This window comes from Gracilinanus agilis, chromosome 6 (genome assembly GCF_016433145.1).
Source record: "Gracilinanus agilis isolate LMUSP501 chromosome 6, AgileGrace, whole genome shotgun sequence".
NCBI classification, from domain to species: Eukaryota; Metazoa; Chordata; class Mammalia; order Didelphimorphia; family Didelphidae; genus Gracilinanus; species Gracilinanus agilis.
In genome coordinates, this window is record NC_058135.1 from 29,744,191 (window position 1) to 29,763,957 (window position 19,767).

Here is a 19,767-nt window from a genome sequence, read left to right on the forward strand (position 1 = left end):
TGAAAATAGATATAATCAAAAGAGATAAACAGAGAAAGTATATTATGTTAAAAGGTGCTATAGAGAACAAGGAATTATTCATTTTAAATTTATTTGCACTGAATATTATAGCATCAAAAATTTTAAAGTAAAAATTAAATGAGTTACAGATAGAAATAGATGACAATAATAATTGGGGATGTTGCTCTCCCCCTATCAGAAGTAGATAAATCTATCAAAAAAAAGGAAGTCAAGTTAATGAGTAGAATATTAGATAAGTTAAATATGATAAATATCTGGAAAGAATTAAATGTGAACAGAAAAAGAGTATACTTTTACAACAGTACATGATATTGTCACAAAAACTGAACAGGATATCAGGTTACAAAAATATTATAGTTAAGGGGCAGCTGGGTAGCTCAGTGGAGTTAGAGCCAGGCCTAGAGACAGGAAGTCCTAGGTTCAAACCCAGCCTCAGCCTCTTCCCAGCTGTGTGACCCTGGGCAAGTCACTTGACCCCCATTGCCCACCCTTACCAATCTTCCACCTATGAGACAATACACTGAAGTACAAGGGTAAAAAAAAAAATATTATAGTTAAATGTGGAAAAGCAGAAGTATTAAATGCAACCTTCTCAAACCATAATGCAATAAAAATTGTATACAATAAGGGACCATGGAAACAAAAAGTAAAAATTAATTGGAGACAACTTAATCTTAAAGAATGAGTGGGTTAAAGATAAAATTATTGAAACAAATGATTTCATTAAAGAGAATGATAACAATGAGACAACATACCAAAACCTAAGGGAAAAAGCAAAAGCAGTAATTAGAGGAAAATTTATCACTAAATGCTTATGTTAATAAAATAGAGAAAGAAAAGATGAATCAATTGGGAATACAATTTTGTAAACTAGAAAAATAATTGAAAAATTCCCAACTAAACACCAAATTAAAAATCCTAAAAATGAAAGATGAGTTCAATAAAAACTACATTAAAAAAAACCATTGAATTAATAAGTAAATCTAGGAGCTGGTTTTATGGAAAAAGTCAACAACATTTATAAACTATTGGTTAATCAACTAAAAAGCCTAAGAAAGAAGAAAATCTAAACATTTCATGAAAGATGAAAAGAGTAAATATACTACTAATGAAGATGAAATTAAAGCAACTACAGGAAGTTATTTTGTTCAACTATATGAAAGTAAATTTAGCAATGAAAGAAAAATAGAATACTTAAATAAACCATTTAGACCAGTGATTCCCAAAGTGGGTGCCACTGCCCCCTGGTGGGTGCTGCAGCTATCCAGGGGTGTGGTGATGGCCACAGGTGCATTTATCTTTCCTACTAATTGCTATTAAAATTTTTAAAAATTAATTTCCAGGGGGCTAAGTAATATTTTTTCTGGAAAGGGGGTGGTAAGCCAAAAAAGTTTGGGAACCTCTGATCTAGACTATCAGGGCAAGATAGGATTTATATGAGGAATGAAGGTATAGTTTAATATAAGAAAAATTATCAACATAATTGATAATATCAATAACAGATGTAATAAAAACCAAATGATTATATCAATAGATGCAGAAAAAGCCTTTGACAAAATACAACACTCATTTCTATTAAAATTATTGGAAAGCATAGGTATAAATGGAGTTTTTCTTAAACTGATATGAAGCATCTCCCTAAAATCATCAAGTATTATCCATAACGGGGAGAAGCTTGAAGTTTTCCCCAAAAGATCAGGAGTGTAACAGGGAATGCCCATTATCACTAATATTATTTGACATAATAGTAAAAATGCTAGTAATAGCAATAGAAGAAAAAGAAATGAAAGGAATCAGATTGGGCAAACAGGTAATAAAACTATCTCTGTTGATGACATGATGGCATATGTAGAAAATCCCAGAAAATTGATAAAAAATAGGTAATTTTAGCAAAGTAGCAGGGTATAAAATAAATCTACACGAACCATTAGCATTATTATATATTGCTGACAAATCCTGCAAGAATAAAGATAGATACTCCATTTAAAATAACCACAGATGGGAACCAGCTGGAGGATAGAAGGGTGAGCACACAGTAGAGATGGAAGGTAGAGAGAAGTGTTCAGCGAAGGTTGCGCGGTGGATTCCGGGCGACTTCTTCATCCTCCGCCATGATGTTCTCCCGCGCCTTGGCCTTCGGGGCCAGTCGCCCCCTCTCTCTCCATCTTCCTTGCACCCCCGGTGGCTCCGAAGCGGCGATGGAAACTCGGGGAGTGTGGCCCCTGCCCGGCTTGGCCAGGACAGAATACAAAATTCAAAGGTGGTTTGGCATAAACAGTATGATCTGCAACAAGAAAGATGAGTCTTCTGTACCTTTTGCAAAAATTTCTAAGGATGTTCCAGGGAGACAGGATAATGAAAAGAAAAATACAAATAAAAACTTGTTGGACATTATAAAGAGTATGAAAGTTGAATTAAGTACATTAGACATGTTACAGGACAAAAAAACTCCTACAACCATGACACAAAGGAGGAAGGAAGTTAACCTAAGAACAAGAAGTGTGGCTCAGAAAGCTGTAGAAGATTCTGCACCTGAGAGTCAGCAGTCACTGAATCCTGAATTAGTGACAGCTACAACTGCTGTTGCTGATTCTCTTCCTTTTGACAAGTTTTCAGTCAAATCAGATTTGCTCCGTCAATTAAGAAAACATGAGGAAGACTTCAGAGACCACCAAAGAAAAGAAACAAATAATATAAGTAACATAGTATCAGATATGAAGATTGCCAAGTCTTCTACATCTCGAATTTATGATAGGCCAGACCATCAGATTCAGTTTGATGAAGGACATGGATTTTTATCAACAAATGAAATGTTGGTTCTTGATTCTAAGAAAAGAAAAGGATTATTTCAGGGGAAGAGACTTAATGTTTTCCCTGTTGAGACAGCTCCTGAAGAGGCACCTGAAACAGAGGCATCACCAACACTTTGGGATATGGAATTTGCTAATCAATTAGCCAAAATAAATCAACAACTTCCCCAGAATGCTATTGAGGAGATGATCCAGTGGACAAAAGAGGGAAGATTGTTGACATTCCCTATTAACAATGAAGCTGGTATTGATGATGATGGTGCTGATTTTCATGAACATATATTTTTGGATAAATACCTGGAAGATTTTCCAAAGCAAGGACCAATTTGACATTTCATGGAACTAGTTACTTGTGGACTCTCCAAAAACCCATTTCTTACTGTTAAACAAAAAGTTGAGCATATAGAATGGTTTCGTAATTATTTCCATGAAAAAAGGATATTCTTGAAGAAAATAATATACAATTCAACTGAAAACACAGAAATTTAACATTTTTTTGGAGATGTACATTATCACAGATTATATAGAAATTTTACTTTCTCCCCTCCTGTTACTTTGTAGTGAATAATTATTGTAATTGATTTGCATTGCAAAGACATTCCATTATTTAAGAGATTAGCTATGGTAACTGAAAATATTCTTATTTGTAAAATTTTATTATATCCTGTAGATAATAAAAATTTTGACATGAGAAAAAAATAAAATAAAATAAAATAACCACAGATGGGATAAAATATCTGGGAGTATAACTGCCATAACAAACCTAGGATCTATATGAACATAATTCTAAAACACATTTTACCCAAATAAAGTCAGATCTAAATAGATGGAGAAATATTGTTCATGAATGGGCAGAGGTAATATGACAATCCTACCTAAACTATCTACTTATTCAATGCCATCCCAATTAAATTACCTAAAAACATTTTATTTAGAAAAATAACAAAATTCATTTGGAAGAATAAGATAAAAAATATCAAAGGAATTAATGGAAAAATGTGAAGGAAGTCTAGCAGTACCAGATTTTAAATTGTATTATAAATCAGTAATTATCAAAACTATCAGGTACTAGCTAAGAAATAAAAACAGAACAGATATACAAAAAAACAGCAGTAAAACATCATAAAAGTAATACAGTATTTGAGAAAACCATAAAGTCAGAATTTTAAGACAACAAATTACTGCTTAGAAAAAATTGCTGGGATAACTGGAAACTAGGTACACTAGGTATAGATCAATTTTTATACCATTCACAAAGATAAGATCATAATGGGTACATGATCTAGACATAAAAGGAGATACCATAAGTAAAATTAAAAAAAAATCAAGGAGCATACTGCTTATCAGATTTATAGATAGGAGAAGAATTTATGGATAAACAAGAGAAGAAGAATATTGTGAAATGTAAAATGGATAATTTTGTATACATTAAATTAAAAAGGTTTTGTACAAATAAAATAAATGCTGCCAAGATTAGTAGGAAAACAGGAAATTGCAGGATGGGATTTTACAGACAGTCCCTCAGATAGAGGACATATCTAAATTATATTGTGAACTTTGTCAAATTTACAAGCATAAGAGCCATCCCCCAGTTCATAAATGGGCAAAAGATATGAACAGACAATTTTCAGATGAATAAATCAAAGCTATAAATGGGGAGATGAAAAAAATGCTCCAAATCAGAAACACAAACCCAAACAACTCTGAGATATTACCTCATACCCACCAGCTAAAAAATATCAAAAGAGTGAAATATATTGGAGGTTGGGGGGGATATAAAAATGGAGACACTAATGTACTGTTGGTGGATCTGTAAAGTGATCCAGTCATATTAAAGAGCAATTTGGAATTACACCAAGAGAGTTATGAAAGTGTGTATACCTTAGATCCAGCAATGGTAAGAACCTATATGTTCTAAAATATTTGTAGCTGCTCTCTTTGTGGTGGCAAAGAATTGGAAACCGAGGGGAGGCCCATCAATTGGGGAATCACTAAACAAATTGTGGTATATGATTGTGATGGATTGCATGTATGCCATAAGAAACAATGAACAAACTGATTTTTTAAAAACCTGGAAAGAACTATATGAGATAACGAATAATGAAATGAGTAGAACCAGGAAAACAATATACACAGCCACAGAATTAATCCTGGAATAATAGACTAAAGATTACCTCCAGAAAGCGAACAGAAAGATGAAATATGAAAGAGTTAATTAGTAGGTTATATATTGGCACCCTGGTGGTATCTTCTGTGATGTGGGGAAGATGGGGAGAAGTTGGGACACTTATGGATAGGATTTATTATGTAGACATGAAGAATAGTAAGCTAAACAAAAAGGAAATTTTTTATTTCATTTGTGGAACAATCTTTTTTCTTTATACATGAAAATGCTTGTTTTGTTAGGATTTGTAAACATTTTGGAATAATAGTTAAAAAATAAAATAAATGGATATGGGGTTTATCAATAGAAATGACATTGCCATCTGCCAGATTATGGGAACTTTCCATGTGACCTACAGTTTCAATCAAACCTCAGATTCCTCGCTCCACTTTCATCTGCTCTTCTGCTTGGTTTCAACTTCACTGATTGACCTGCCCTAGCAAGGTAAGCTCATCTCTTTCAAACTCACCACTAAGCTTCTGTCTCAGGCTTAATGATACCATCTTCCTCCTGGTAGGTGGACTAGTGGGCAGATTACCAGCCTCTTCCCCATTGCCTTCCTTTGTAGAGGGCAGAAGTTGGACTTACATCTCCGCACTCCACTTTAAGTCTCCTGACGCTTCAATTCCATAGGATATGGTTCTCTCTTGCCAGGTTCCCTTGGTGTCCTGTTCCAACCCCACCCTCATTTTCTTGCCCCTTATTGCGTGTTGTTTTCCCCTTTAGATGGTAAACTCCTTGAGGGCTGGAACTGTCTTAACGTTTTATTAATTGTATCCCCAGCCCTTAGTACAGTGCCTAATACATAGACACTTAATAAATGTTTATTAAATTGGGTTAGATATCTATTGTTTCCCCTACTGTAATATGAATTCCTTGAGAACATGCAGATCTACTTTGAACTTGGTAAAAAGGAAATGCAAAATTGTCTACTATTTAAGACTAATTGGTTCTCATTTAGTTTAAAGAGTGCCCTCTGATGTTATAGCAGCTAACAATGTAGCATAAAAGAGAGATAAGAGCCTTTCAATGGTCAAACTAGTTTTAGAGGAGAAAATGTCATGAATTCTCAAGATCCCAAGAATGATACTTCAAACTCTCAATCTGTTTAATTTTTTAAAAAGTTTAATGAGTTATAAAATAAATATACTTCTGTTAAATATTAAATAAACTATTTACAAATGGAAACATATCACTTTATATTTCCATGCTTCTGTATGTACAGAAATACTAAGACTTTCAGCATCAAAGTTGACATTTGAAAGTTAAAAACCATCAGAAAAATAACCAATTTTCTGATGACCCACAAAAATAAAAACGATGTTGGCATGTGTGATTGTCATATGGCAATTCATCTTCAGCTGGATAGCCTGTTGAGAAATATAATATATATGTTATTCATTGGAAATCTATGACTATATATATATATATGTATGTATATTTTTTTTCCCAAACCAACATTAAGGGTAAAAAAAGGGTAAAAAATGAGAATTAAACAAAATTGCTGGTTAGAGGACTACCCTAGGGGCCTTCCTGTGTGAACTTTTCAAATGTTTCAGGGGTTAACTCTAGAGCAGCAAGATGGCTCAGTGGATACAATGCCAGGCTGGAAGTCAGGAAGACATCTTTCCAAGTTCAAATCTGGTCTCATATATTTATTAGCTGTGTGACCTTGGGCAAGTCACCCTGTTCACTCATCTATAAAATGAGTTGGAGAAGAAAATGGCAAATGATCCATTATTTTTGCCAAGAAATCTCCAAAAGGGGTAAATGAAGAGTCAAAAATGATTGAACCACAACAAGGGGGTGCTAACTGCCATTTTGACTTTGATTCTACTACCTTAGCTATCTTTGTCATTATACATACCTCCTTTGGCAAAAGGACTGCATGTGTTTAAACTAGCAGTCTCACTAGGGTATAGATAACGAGGAGGTCATGAGAAAAAATTATTTCCACTTTTCACAATTGAAACACACCTAACCTACTAACAGCAGAGAACCAGGCGAATGCCACTGAAGTGGCTCTGATTGTTGGTGGAAACTTTGTATGCTAGAAGACTAGGGCAAGATGGCAGCTCTTACTCTCTTTTCTGACAGTCATTCATTCTATGTCTTATTTTGAGAAGTTTATCCTGGATTCAATTCAACATAATCAAGAGCTCATTCAAAACTGTTGCTCCCCACCCATGCTGATGCTCTTCTTTCACCAGACCAAGCAGATATTAATGATGCTCTATCTGCTAAAACCATTTCCACTACAACTTACTAGAATAATCTTTTTGCCTCTTAAAATTGTAATGAGAGCATATGGATCTTGCACCCAACCCGCCATGAGATGCTCCACTTTGGGCACAGGAATTGGGCTCGACTGTATCTGCTATGGAAAACTAGTCTATCTATATATGAGAATATTTCTTTGTTTAAATGGCCGCCTCAGACTCTCCAGATAAGATAATGTACAGACCTGTAAGCTACTTTGAACTATACACTAATGGGTCCATTTCCATTTTCTTGCCGGAGGTGCTTTCTTTCTTCAGCTTCTTGGTCATGAACGTTAGAATGTACTTTCCGAATTCTGTGGAAAACAAAACCACACTATATTGTAATTGAGGGTTTATTCTTCTATTTCTGCATATATATATTGCTGTGAAAACCACGTAGACAAAGCACAGGATTTCACTAAGGTTTTCCATGTCAAAGGAATAGGTTGTCATTAATAGTCTTATGTTTTCATCAGACTCTGAATTTGTTTTCAAAATAATAGCTAGCATTTATATAACTCCTTAATATTTGCAAAGTACTTTATAAATATTATCTCATCTTATCCTTATAAAAACCCTGAGAGGCAATATTATTATCCCTGTTTTACAGATGAGGAAATTGAGATAGTTATAGGTTAAGAGACTTGCCCCAGGGTCACATAGCTAGTATGTGTCTGAAAAGTCAGATTTGAATTCAGATCCAGTCTACCTATTGTACCACCTGCTGCCATCGAACTTAGGTGGCACTACTGTCACCTATAGAAACTATCTCTTGTGTTTTAGAAAAATAGGACTGCTCTTGGTGTCTAAAATAGTCTCTGGAATGCCTTGATTTCAATTACCTAACCCTAGAATACTTCCATTGCTCTCTACTATTCTCCGTTAAAAGGACAGTTCATAAGGTGCTTGGTTCCTGGAGTCAGGAAAACCTGGGTTCAAATCCAATCTCAGACACATACTCATAGTGTGACGTTGGGCAAGTCACTTCACCCTGTTTGCCTCAGTTTCCTTATCTGTAAAATTTGCTAGAACAGGAAGTGGCAAATTATTATAATATCTCTGCCAAGAAAATTGCAAATGAGGTCACAGAGTCAGACATGACTGGGATGACTGAACTACAACAACATCTATGTATGGTCCTTTTTGTTTAGTTTTTCTGTCATTCAATCATGCTGTGTGGAGGTTTAAATGCCAAGCAGAGGAATTCTAAAGTAGGGTCGTGATACTGTGAGACCTGCACTTTAGGAAAATCACTTTGGCAGATGTGTCGAGGATGTTCTGGAGTAGGAGAGAAGAGATTTGAGGCAGAGAGACCAAGTAAGAGGCCATTCCAACAGTTATGGGCAAGAGGTGATAAGGACCTGAACAATAAAACCCTTTTGCTGAAGATAAAGAAAATATAAGTGGAAAATAATACTTTTTACTATTTTCAAAGAGAAGAAGAATTTTTTCCAATCTCCAGCCTTCTCAATCCAAATAAAAGCTAGCTGAAGGAATATATCCTGCCTAAACACTTAGTTCTCTGTCTGGTCTGAAATATTAGCAGGGAAAAAAAAAACTCTACCTGTATACAAACAAACCTCCAATTTGATGTTGCGTAAAGGGAACCCTTCCTCCTAGGGTGGAGAACTTTCTGCTTGTTGGAACTCAGAGGAGCAGAAAATTCTTAACCTTGGGAGGAAGGGGCTTCCTTTACACAATGTGAATAGCAACAACAGCACTGGGTGTTATTTCATCATCCTTTGTAATCAAATTAAGATTTGCAAAAGTAGTAATAATAAACAATGATCATGGAGAGGAATGCATAATTTCCTGAATGGCAGGAGTGGTTAAGTACATCTATACCCAATCCAGTTATCCAAATAATTTCTAAGATCTAAAAATTAGGCTCATGAATCCATAATGTTTCCCAGGCTCCTTAAGCAAGAGCATGAATCACTTGTTGAATATTTGGCAGCCTACTTCCTTGGTAGTAATTTCCCTTGGCCAGAACGATAAAATGTTCATATGACTAAAAGCAACTAACTAGACTCTTAAGAGTATATAACCCTGATTTGTTCAGTTGTTTCAGTCACATCGACTCTTCATGATCCCATTTGGGGTCTTCTTGGCAGAGATCCTGGAGCAGTTTTCTATTTCCTTCTCTGGCCCATTTTATGGAGGAAACTGAGTCAACCAAGTTACATGACTTGCCCAGGGTCACAGAGGTAGTAAGTGTCTGAGGCCAGATTTGAACTCACAGAGATGAATCTTCCTGATTCCAGGCCCAGTGTCTTATCCACTGTGCCACCTAACTGAGAGCCCCCTTGTCTTTTATTATTGTCAAGTTAGGGAAGATGGTAGGATCATAGATTCTGGGAAATGAGGGACCTCAGAAGCCATCTCCTTCTGTGAATGGCCTTGAGAAAATTGCCTCCAATGCTGGAGGGTCTGAAACAGGGATGTGCATATCGCCTTACTTACTGGATGATCATGACAACAATCGCTGAGAAGCAAAGGACAGAAAGAAAGGCAGCCATGATGGCCAGTACTGCGACGGAGTGACCTCCATCTCCTAAACTGTGGGTCTTCATTGATTGCTCTCCACAACGTTCACCAAAATAATTCTGATGACACCTACAAATAACCCACAAGCAAACAACAAAAATCAGACTCAAAAGTCAGTGGCATCATTTTATCTATAAACTCTCTCAAGACTTGGCAACATGCATCCAAATAGAATTGAGAAGAGAAAGCATGTTCTATCTACCCTACAACTGCCATATGACATATTAGAATGTCTGTCAATATTAGAACAAGTTGGGATTAGTCTGGGTGTGATATTCCAAGAAGACACACCTTTTTATTCTTCCTACCCTATTTTATGACCTGAGGATGAGTTCAATGATTTGTTATGCAGCTTAAAAATTATACTATCACTTAATTTACATGACAGATAATTTTTCAATGGAGAAATCTGAAAAGCATAAACAGGATCTTTTTTCCATTTGAGAAAACTATTGATACAAATAAGGAAGTTATGGGTTATTCTGAAAAGCAAAGTGGATAATTGGGGATCTCTGACTTGGTTTACAGGACAACTTACTTGCATGTCACTGCTTCTAGGCTTTCTATGTATTTGCATTCACCATGAATGCAAAAACTCTGGTATTTTGCATCACATGGATTAACCTTCTTTTTGGGTTTTCTCTTTTTGCCTCTATTTTTCTTTCTTCTGGTCTTGTCCGAGTTCTTTTCACTTTCTGTTCTATTTTTCTTGGGTTTAACTAAATGGCCAACTAGAGGGGGAAAAAAAGGATATTTTATTCATAGGAATATTCTCATTTCCATTTTGCTGTACAACAAGCAAGAACATTATGCCAGTGGTTCTTTCAAATGAACAATTTCCATGCCTAGTAAAATTTACAATCATCTATCTACAGGTATTTGAAATATATAATTAGCCCCCTACCAAATAATGGGAACATGATATTGTAATGTTTTAATATCTTTGCTGTGTTCCGGTTTTGTAGCCAAGAAATTCATGCTTTTATTGGATGCTTTTAATTTTCAGATTGTGATTGGCAATAGGAATCATACTTACAAGAGAGATTTTAAATGGTTTTGATAATTAACCAGACTGAGGGATAGTAGAGCTGAAAGGAACCTCAGTCAATATCATGGAGAAAAAATCCCTCCTTTTACAGATAAGGAAACAGGCATAGAGGTTTAAGGGTGTTTGAACAAGTTCACAATGCTAAAAAGCGACAAAGATGGAGCTTAAATCTAAGTCTCTGACTTCCTGTTCAGTGTTCTTGTCTTTATATAACTCTGTTTTTGTGAGAGTTAGAATGAAGAAAAATTAGGATGAAATAAACCTTTAAGAAATAAAATTGTGCATTTTCAATAGAACTTCTGCCCACTGCAATCAGGTGGAAGTTGCTGTGATATGACTATCCATTTTTTGGATTATTTAAAGTCAGCTCTCTTACCAACACCTATACTAACAAATAATGAAACTTCAAGTAATTAATTTTGTCAATTGTTAGAAATTACATTTTTTATCATGATAAGTGTTTCAACAATGACAGGAATCAAAACTATCAATTTCATTTCTTCTTATGACCTTTGGTGCTAAATAGTTGAGCACAATCCACCCCCTTAACTTCTATTCATCAATTTTGTGTGAAAATTAGCCAGCTACATCCAGAAAAAAAAATTATTCTGTGACAGCGTATGATTCTCTGAATTTCACTCCCACCATCTCATGTCTCCATGTAAGTACCCTCCCCACACAGATACATTCTTTTTGCCTCCCCTTTATGTTTTGCTTTCCCCTATTAGAATTTAAGGACAGCTAAGTGGCTCAGTGGATAAAACACCTGGCCTGGAGTCAGGAAAACTTGAGTTCAAATAGACCTTGGACACTTACTAGCTGTGAGACTCTAGGCAAGTTATGTAATGCTATTTGCCTCAGTTTCCTTGTCCATAAAATGGACTGGAAAAGGAAATGGGAATCCACTCCACTGTCTTTGCCAAGAAAACCCCAAAAGGAGTCACAAATTGTTGAACACAACTAAACAACAACAATGCAAAGCTTCTGGAGGCCAAGTGCTGTCTTTCTTTTTTCTTTTTCTTTGTATTCCAACACTTAGCCCAGGTTCTGGCACAGAGTAAGTATGTCATAATTGTGTGTTTCCTTCTTGCCAGCATATATCTTTACTGATAATGCAAAAATAAAGAATATAATGACTAGGAGTGGGGAGGAAGAGAGAAGGAAAAAAGCAATATAAATTTGGTTTCTATTAGGTTAGTTCCAGAATGAACTTATTTTTTAAAATCAATTTGTAAATCATATGGAGACAACAAAAAGGTTAAAACAAACAAACAAACAAACATTCCCACACCTACAGTTAACAACTTTCACCTATGGCCCCTGGCATACGAATAATTAGATCTAGGATATTGGAAATTGTTCCAAGGAAACTGAAGAAAGTCTATATTTGTGGAAATGACAAGTTAACAACATTGGCTATCTCCTATCAGAAAAAGTAAACAATATGGAACTTTTGAATTGATTCCTAAAATCTTTGACTTAAAATAAGAGTGGAGACTTGGGTGCACAGCCAAGATCCTCAGACACGAATTTTGAAATCAAAATGAATGAACATTGTTCAGTATATCTAAGAGATGAAAGACAAGAGACAGGTTACAAGCAGCTTGTGAGTCACTGAAATGTTGTAATGAATGGTTAAACTCATGGACATTCAACTTAATAGCTTTTCAGGTATTCAGAAAAATAAATAGATCATACTTTTTATCATAAACACTTCTATTTCATAATACATTGAAATAAAAAAATCTTTCCCCCTGTTAATATTTGACCCAGGCAGTTAAGATGGTAGCAAATTGTCATGTGAAGGTGGATAATTTTATTATATCCATACTCAGATATAATTTCTCCTAAATCAAATTTTATGAAAATGAAACAAACAAATTCTTACCCCTCATTCTTTATAACATAAATGCCTGCCCCTTGCTCCTTTTTTGCCCAATCTCCTACCTCTAGGATCTACCAACATATAAATACATGGTCGAGAAGGGGATAGCAGCAATGGCATATCCAATACATGCCTCTGCTGTATAATGTTTTTTTCTCCATGTATCTCAAATATCTCAAATTATCTCCATCCATTTATGATGCCACCCTCTGTCAATGTGGTGGTCATTAGGCACCAAATGGAAAACAGAGTATTAGGAGTAAGTAGTGGAGAACCATGCTATGAGGCTATGAGGAACTGTGATGGCATAGTCTACTGTGCCCAGAAGCCATTCAAGAACAGGGTGGATGAGCTCTTGCCAAACAGGTCCATGCTTCAGCTAGAGATTAACTAAACTAACTGCTAAGCTACTTTCTAACTTTAAAAGTTAATGAATCATTTTTCAAAATTTCAAATCCAATTTCATTTGTCTCTATTTTCTCAGGGAACAAGAATGTTTTAGGTAATATTTTATCTCTTTGATGTTATTCTGTTGATTTTGAAGAGGAAGTCAAGGGTAGGCATCATAGAAGTATAATGCAATTGTAGCAATTTCCATCTATCTATCTGTCTATCTATCTATCCATCCATCTCTCTCTCTCTATCTCTATCTATCTATCTATCTATCTATCTATCTATCTATCTATCTATCTATCTATCTATCTATCTATCTATCTATCACTGTCTGTCTATCTATTTACCTACCTTTAAAAATCATGAATTATTAACTTCCTGTCTTTAAGCTATCCAAAGGGTTGATTTTTAAAAAATCAATATTAAGAGTTTAAATTCTCTTGTAGCTTTGACTATTGTGGGGATTCTATGTTTCTTTGGCAAATTCTAAACCTAGTTTTTCCCTAGAACCATTTTCAACATCCCTTGTAGTGTGATCACTGCATTGCCTAGGTACAAAATAAATATATTCAGAACCAAAGTGGAAAAATGAAAGATAACTCACATTTACTTAGGACTTTTGAGTTTATAAGTGCTTTCTTAAAAAACGTTAGTGATGTAGTTATTGCCAATGTCATTCCATTCGACATTGCACAAGGTGGCGGTGGTGGGGAAGTGTCAGAGACATTCGACTTTGCCAGGGTCACATAATAATAAATGCCAGAGAGAAGACTCAGTCAGGTCTTCCAATTCCAAGCCAAGTTATCTTTCTGCAATACAACAGTGCCATTCACAATATAGCAAATAAAGGTATAGGTAAGAATATTGGATCCTAAATGAAAAGGGTCTTAGAGACCATTCTAGTCCAAGTCTCTCATTTTCTCCCTGAGGGCAATGAGGTAAAGTACAGGGGAAAAGACCAGTACAACCAAGACATGGGTGTTCTGACTACCATACCACACTGAGTATTAATCACCATGAAACTCCTGCTGAATTTTCCAACTGACATAGAAAGATTAAAACAAGTCCTTTATAACCTTGCCTGGCTGTCCAATCTTCTTCAGCTTTACTCCCCTCTCTTACTTAATGATCCAACAATATTCTGCTGTTCCTCAAGATGGGGTCACTCTCTCTTCTGACTGCACCTTTGCTCTCACTGTCCTACATGCCTGGAATGCTCTTCACCCAGCCTATTGCCTGCCTTAACTGCCTTCAAGATTCAGTTCAAATCCTAAATTCTTCCAGTGAAGTTTCAGGGTCTTCCTCCCCTCTTATCACAACCCTTTGCCAGTGCCTTCCCTCTAGGATTACCTTGCATCTACTCTGTGTGTACATATATTTGTTGATATGTTTTCTCCCATATCAGCATGTGAGCTCCCTGATAGCAACTATCTGGTTCTTGCCAGTGATTAGCACTTAATGAATGCTTGTCGATCAAATGAGTCCTCTACCAGGCATGGGAGATGGTTATGTCTATGTAGTAGTCCCACAAGAAAACCTGAAGGGTGGTTTCCCTTGGGAGGATGCTTGGCATATGCACATGTGCCACCTTTCACTGGATTTTTTTTTACTCACCTCTGATTGAATCATCTATGAAATATCCAGACAGTTGTGGGTCTTCCTCATACTCTTCGGAGTAGTCATATTCAGTCCCTGAGGACATTTCACTTCCTGAGAACACTTCACTCACTGAAGGCAGCTCAAACCCATCTGCACTATGATCCCCAGAAAACAAGTCATTTGTCTCAGGGGAGGTATCATTGGTGTCTGCTGCAGCAACATGGTGGCACACTGTGGAGCAGAAAAAGAACATAAAGCAGTTTTTAGTTGATGGATCACATCTCAGGTGCTAGCCTCTTCTTCCTCAGTTAGAAGTCATGCACTGACTACTACTGAGTCACTTGGGAAAGCTGACTGATATTCTTCTCACAGGTAAACTCAGATGTTCCAGTGATAATTCTTTTATTGGTGGTTTCCTTTTTGCCACATGGCATGGTAGAAAGAACACTGGTTTGTACATCACAATTCCTCATTTTCTACTCCAAGTTCTGTCACTTGCTAACTATGAACAAAACACATTACTATTGTGAGGTTCAGTATCCTAGTAAATCCCAATTTCATAAGAGCTTCGATCCTGTAAAATGGGACCAACAGTTTTACTACTACTAGCTACCTTGAAGGAAGAAAAAGTTCTATAAACTATAAGGCACTATTCACATGTGAGTTATTATCATAACACATTTAACCAGAAAGAGACCTTGGAGATCATTCCAATTTAAAGATTGAGGAAACTGAGGACTGTAACAGTCATTTTTGTTAAATAGCACTGCTAGAAACTTTCAGTAAGAATGATACGACTACAATAAATACAAAGGCTATTCATCATCTGAAATAACATTATTTTCCCCCTCCTTTTATTTAAGGAACTAGTTCCAGCTACAAGAAAAATACCAAAAGAGCTCTTAAGATATAGCTGCTTCAACCCATGAATTTTCAAAGGGAACAACTACATTTGCTTTCCAATAGTCCAGTTCTGCTTTTTGTTCTCAAGTAGAACAACACTAGATTGATTCTTTTTAGGGTTTGTAATAAACTCTGTTTTTTACAAGTTATATGTTACCTGCCCCTGGTTCCATTGGGGAAAGGAGAGATTTAATAGGCTGTCAAAAGGTATTTGAATACAAAGAAAAGCAACGGGAATGGGAATCCCAAGACCTCATTGGAGACATTTGCTGGTTCTGTGACTTCCAACAACTTCTGACTTTCATAGGAAAACAGTGTAATTTTTAATCCAAGATCCTATAACTGGACCTAGAAAGAACCTTCAAAAGAAACCACTGAGTTTTACATTTTTTATTTTACAGCATGGCATTTTGATAGTGATGGATTTGGAGCCAGGAAGACTCAATTTCTAGTCCTGTCTCAGACACAATGCCATCTGCAATAGGTATGATCCATCTGGCCTCAAATCCTGCCTCAGTGTGACCCATGGGCACCTATCTTAGCCTCAGTTTCCTCATTTGTAAAATGAGGCTAAAAGCAGCACCTACCTCACAATATCATTGTGAGGATCAAATGATTAAACTGGAAATATACGAAAAGTACTTTGCCAACCTTTAGGTACTCATTATTATTTTCACAAAAATAAGGAAACTGAGGCCCAGAGACCTTTAGCTTCTCCAAAGTCACACAGGAAAACGGCATCTGGACTCTACTTGGCGTGGTACTTGTTCCACTGGCTCGAGTTACCTCCTCGGTTTACTCGCATGTAAAACTGGGCTGCTGTTCACCCTACAGTGCTATATAGAGACCAGCTATTATTTTGCCCTGCAGTTTCACGGTCTTGGCACTTTTTAACAAAGTTATCCAAGTAGTGCTTGAAGGAAGGCTAGAGACCATACCGAAGACCAAGCCCTTTGGAGCTCGCTCTCCTCCTCGGAGGCTTTCGGCCAGCTGCCACCCGCAGTAGGTGCGCTCGTCCCACCTGTTCCTCCTGTCCCGCCCGTCCCTCCCGGCCCGAGCTCCCGCGAAGGGCCAGAGCTAGGACTAGCCTGTGGGAAGAAGGCGGCAGCTCTGGCTGCCCCACGCCCCGGCAGCTCACCTGTGCTCAAGACTAGGAGGGACAGGAATATAGGCGAAGGTGTCAGTGGGGCCGGCGGCTGCGGCGGAGCTCTCATTGGCCTCTCGGGGCGGCGGCTCCGTCTGTGGGACAGTTTAGGGGCGCAGGTTGGTGTCGGAGAGCGTGACAGGATCCTGTTTGAGCGAGGAGTTAGCGACCTTCTGCTCTACTTCACGTCCGAGAGCCTTGCGCCTGGCCTCACTAGACAGCCGAGTCCCTGACAGTAACAGCAGCAGCAGCAGAGACAGCAGTGCTTAGAGGTGCGCGCATTCCAGAGGTGCGGCCCGCACCTGCCCATTTATAGGTCCCTGGAGAGGGAGAACCCCGAGCAGGAGAGAGGGCCCGGGCTCCTGACGTCACTGAAGCTCCTCTGGATGGGTGGGGCCAGGAGACTTGTCACCGAGGAAAGGTTGCGCCCCAAAACCACACGCAGACGGAGTCAAGCCTCCCTCGCGTCTGAAGGAGGGAAGGCTCAAGAGAGAAAGCGAAATCGAGTTGCAGTTAGGAATTTGGAGATAATGATATCTATTGATTTCTAAAGCGTTTTAAGGTGGAGAAAACACTTTACGTAGTTTAAGTCATTTGTTCAACTTCTCGAAATAGTCCCAAAAGGGCTTTGGGCCCAGGTCTCTTCTTCTGTAACCTAAGGGGCTAGACTCACTCATTGATCCCTAAAGCTTTTTCCAGGAATGCAGCCTGGAACGGTGAATGGGGCATGGGACTTGGAGGAAGGAATATTTGACCTCAAATCCTGTCTCAGAAAAGGATTAACTATGTAACCCTGGGCAGATTCCTTAACTACCTCAGTTTATTTATTTGAAAAATAAGGGGCTATTGGATTTCGTGACCTGCGAGGTCTTTAAAACTTTGATCCTATAATTCAAATTTGACCCTTACCCTCTGTGCCTGTTTTCTTATTTGTAAAAGGAAGCCTTTGATGGCCTCTATTTCTTCTAGCTCTTGTCTTGTGAAACTCTTGTGAAATTGATTTCCTGTAATTTCAAAGCCAGAAATACTCTATAAATCTTTTGCTAAAAATTTTCAAAACACTTTAAAAATTAGTGACTCATAACAGTAAGATGGGTTTATTACGAATGGAATAAATTGAAGGTGTTCAAGTAGAAATAGGATGACTATCTGTTACTGGGAAGATTAGATTAGATTAGTGGTTCTCTCACACTTTTTGGTCTTGGGATCCCTTACACTTTTAAAAATTATTGAGCAACATTCTCCTTCCCCTTCCACACACAATGAATTTTTTATTTGTGAGTTATATCTATATTGAATACATTCAAAATGAAAACATCTAAATATTATTATAAAAATAGGTCCTATAAAATATTATTATAAAAATAGGGTATCTTTGGTACACCCTGGAAAGGTCTAAGGGATCCCCAAAAGGCCCCTACCACAATTTGAGAACTACTTGACTACACAATTCCTAGAGTCTCTTTTAGCTGGAAGTTAGTATGATTCTAAGGCATTCCTCCATTAAAATAGGTTAGTTTCTACATGAACAAATGACTTTCTTTCAGAGACAATGTGGATGCTGTGGAAAGAGGGCTTCATGTGAGGTGAAAGGTTTTTGTTGTGTCTTCAGTTGTGTCCCATTCCTCTTAACCCTATTTGGGTTTTTCTTGGCAAAGATACTGTCAGAGGACTTTGGTTCAAATATTAGCTTTTCCATTTACTTCCAGATAAGTTTGGGCAAAGCTCAATAAACCTCAATTTCTCCTCTATAAAAATGGGGAATAAATGAAAGACATAGAACTAGGTCGTTTTGAGGAAATGGGTTTTTTCCCCTCTTTAAAAATGTTTGCTGCAAGAGTAGAGGAAGAGATCTATTCAGAAATGAATAATAGTATAAAAACAAAAAAGAAGAAAAACTTTTTAAAATGAGAGGATTGGACTGAATGGACTTTTAAATTCCTTTCTATCCCTGATCTATGAATATATACCATTCTCCCCTCCTTTTTTTTATTGGTGACTTTAAATTACTTTGGCACCTGAATAGGAGGGATTTTTTTTTTTGGACCAAGGCCTTCCTGTGGCTCTTGAATTCACAGCCAAGGAGTAGGAAATTTCTCATTCTTTTTATATCTATAGACATTTCTTTATTGAGGAATTTAGAGCCTTAATGATCAGCCTTTGTCACCTGCCCAGCACTTGATAAATCAATACAATAAGAGGGGGAAAAAGGCTGGAATTGAATTTGACTTATATGACTAAACCCCAAATTTCAATTGTTCTTGAATTGAGGAAATAATTGCATTGTTTTCTCTTTTCAACTGTTTCCTTGACCTGAAGATCCATATCTACTCCTGATTATTCCAGTAAAACAACATTTTAGGAATGTAGGTCACAGTACATCTTCTTGTACTTCTGTGAAATTTTCCAAGCTCTTTGTGTCTTTTCAAATGATCTCTTCCAATGAGTGGGCTTTGTGTCTTTTCAAATGATCTCTTCCAATGAGTGGGCTAAATTTCAAACCATTTGAGCATGAAATGAATAGACCAATAAAAATTACTTGTATTTAAATAACCCCTCCTTTATGAATAGCCCTAGAAAGGTGAAGTGGGGGCATGTATTGTCATCCTCATTTGACTGGTGAGAAAATTGAGATTGAGAGATTAAGAGACTTGCCTATTTCAAGGTAGAATAAAAATTAAAATAAAGTTTTTCTTAGTTTCTACTAGTGATGGGCTATTTAAAACTTCAATGTTCTTTGCCTATTCCTCAACTTTTATTGGGTCCTCAGTTTCCCTACCTATAAAATGAAGAATTTGGACATAAATTACCTCAATGTTCCTTTTAACCTCTGATATTCTTTGACTTTATGGGTCATGAGTTCTTTGTAGTTGTTGACTTGAGTAAAAGATGAGCACACTAGTGACCTACCATATCTGATACAGAGTTCAAACTGGGTCCTTTCCATTAGGGACTGTTATCATTTCAATCATGTCCAACTCTTTGTGACCCG

The 19,767-nt window shown here is 36.9% G+C and overlaps 2 protein-coding genes across 2 annotated transcripts; one reads left to right on the forward strand and one right to left on the reverse strand.

The window, feature by feature from the left end:
- Positions 1-2,135: 2,135 nt before the first annotated feature.
- Positions 2,136-3,304, forward strand: LOC123251012 (28S ribosomal protein S31, mitochondrial-like). Its single transcript, XM_044680167.1, is given in 2 exon segments — positions 2,136-3,258; positions 3,261-3,304. Coding segments are annotated over 2 exon segments (1,167 nt in total).
- A 4,172-nt stretch (positions 3,305-7,476) lies between these two features.
- AREG (amphiregulin) lies at positions 7,477-16,845 on the reverse strand. Its single transcript, XM_044680220.1, has 5 exons — positions 16,770-16,845; positions 14,744-14,959; positions 10,342-10,534; positions 9,720-9,872; positions 7,477-7,570 (listed from the first exon to the last, which is right to left on the reverse strand). The coding sequence occupies exons 1-5, from the start codon at positions 16,843-16,845 to the stop codon at positions 7,477-7,479; spliced, it is 732 nt and encodes a 243-aa protein (XP_044536155.1).
- Positions 16,846-19,767: the final 2,922 nt, after the last annotated feature.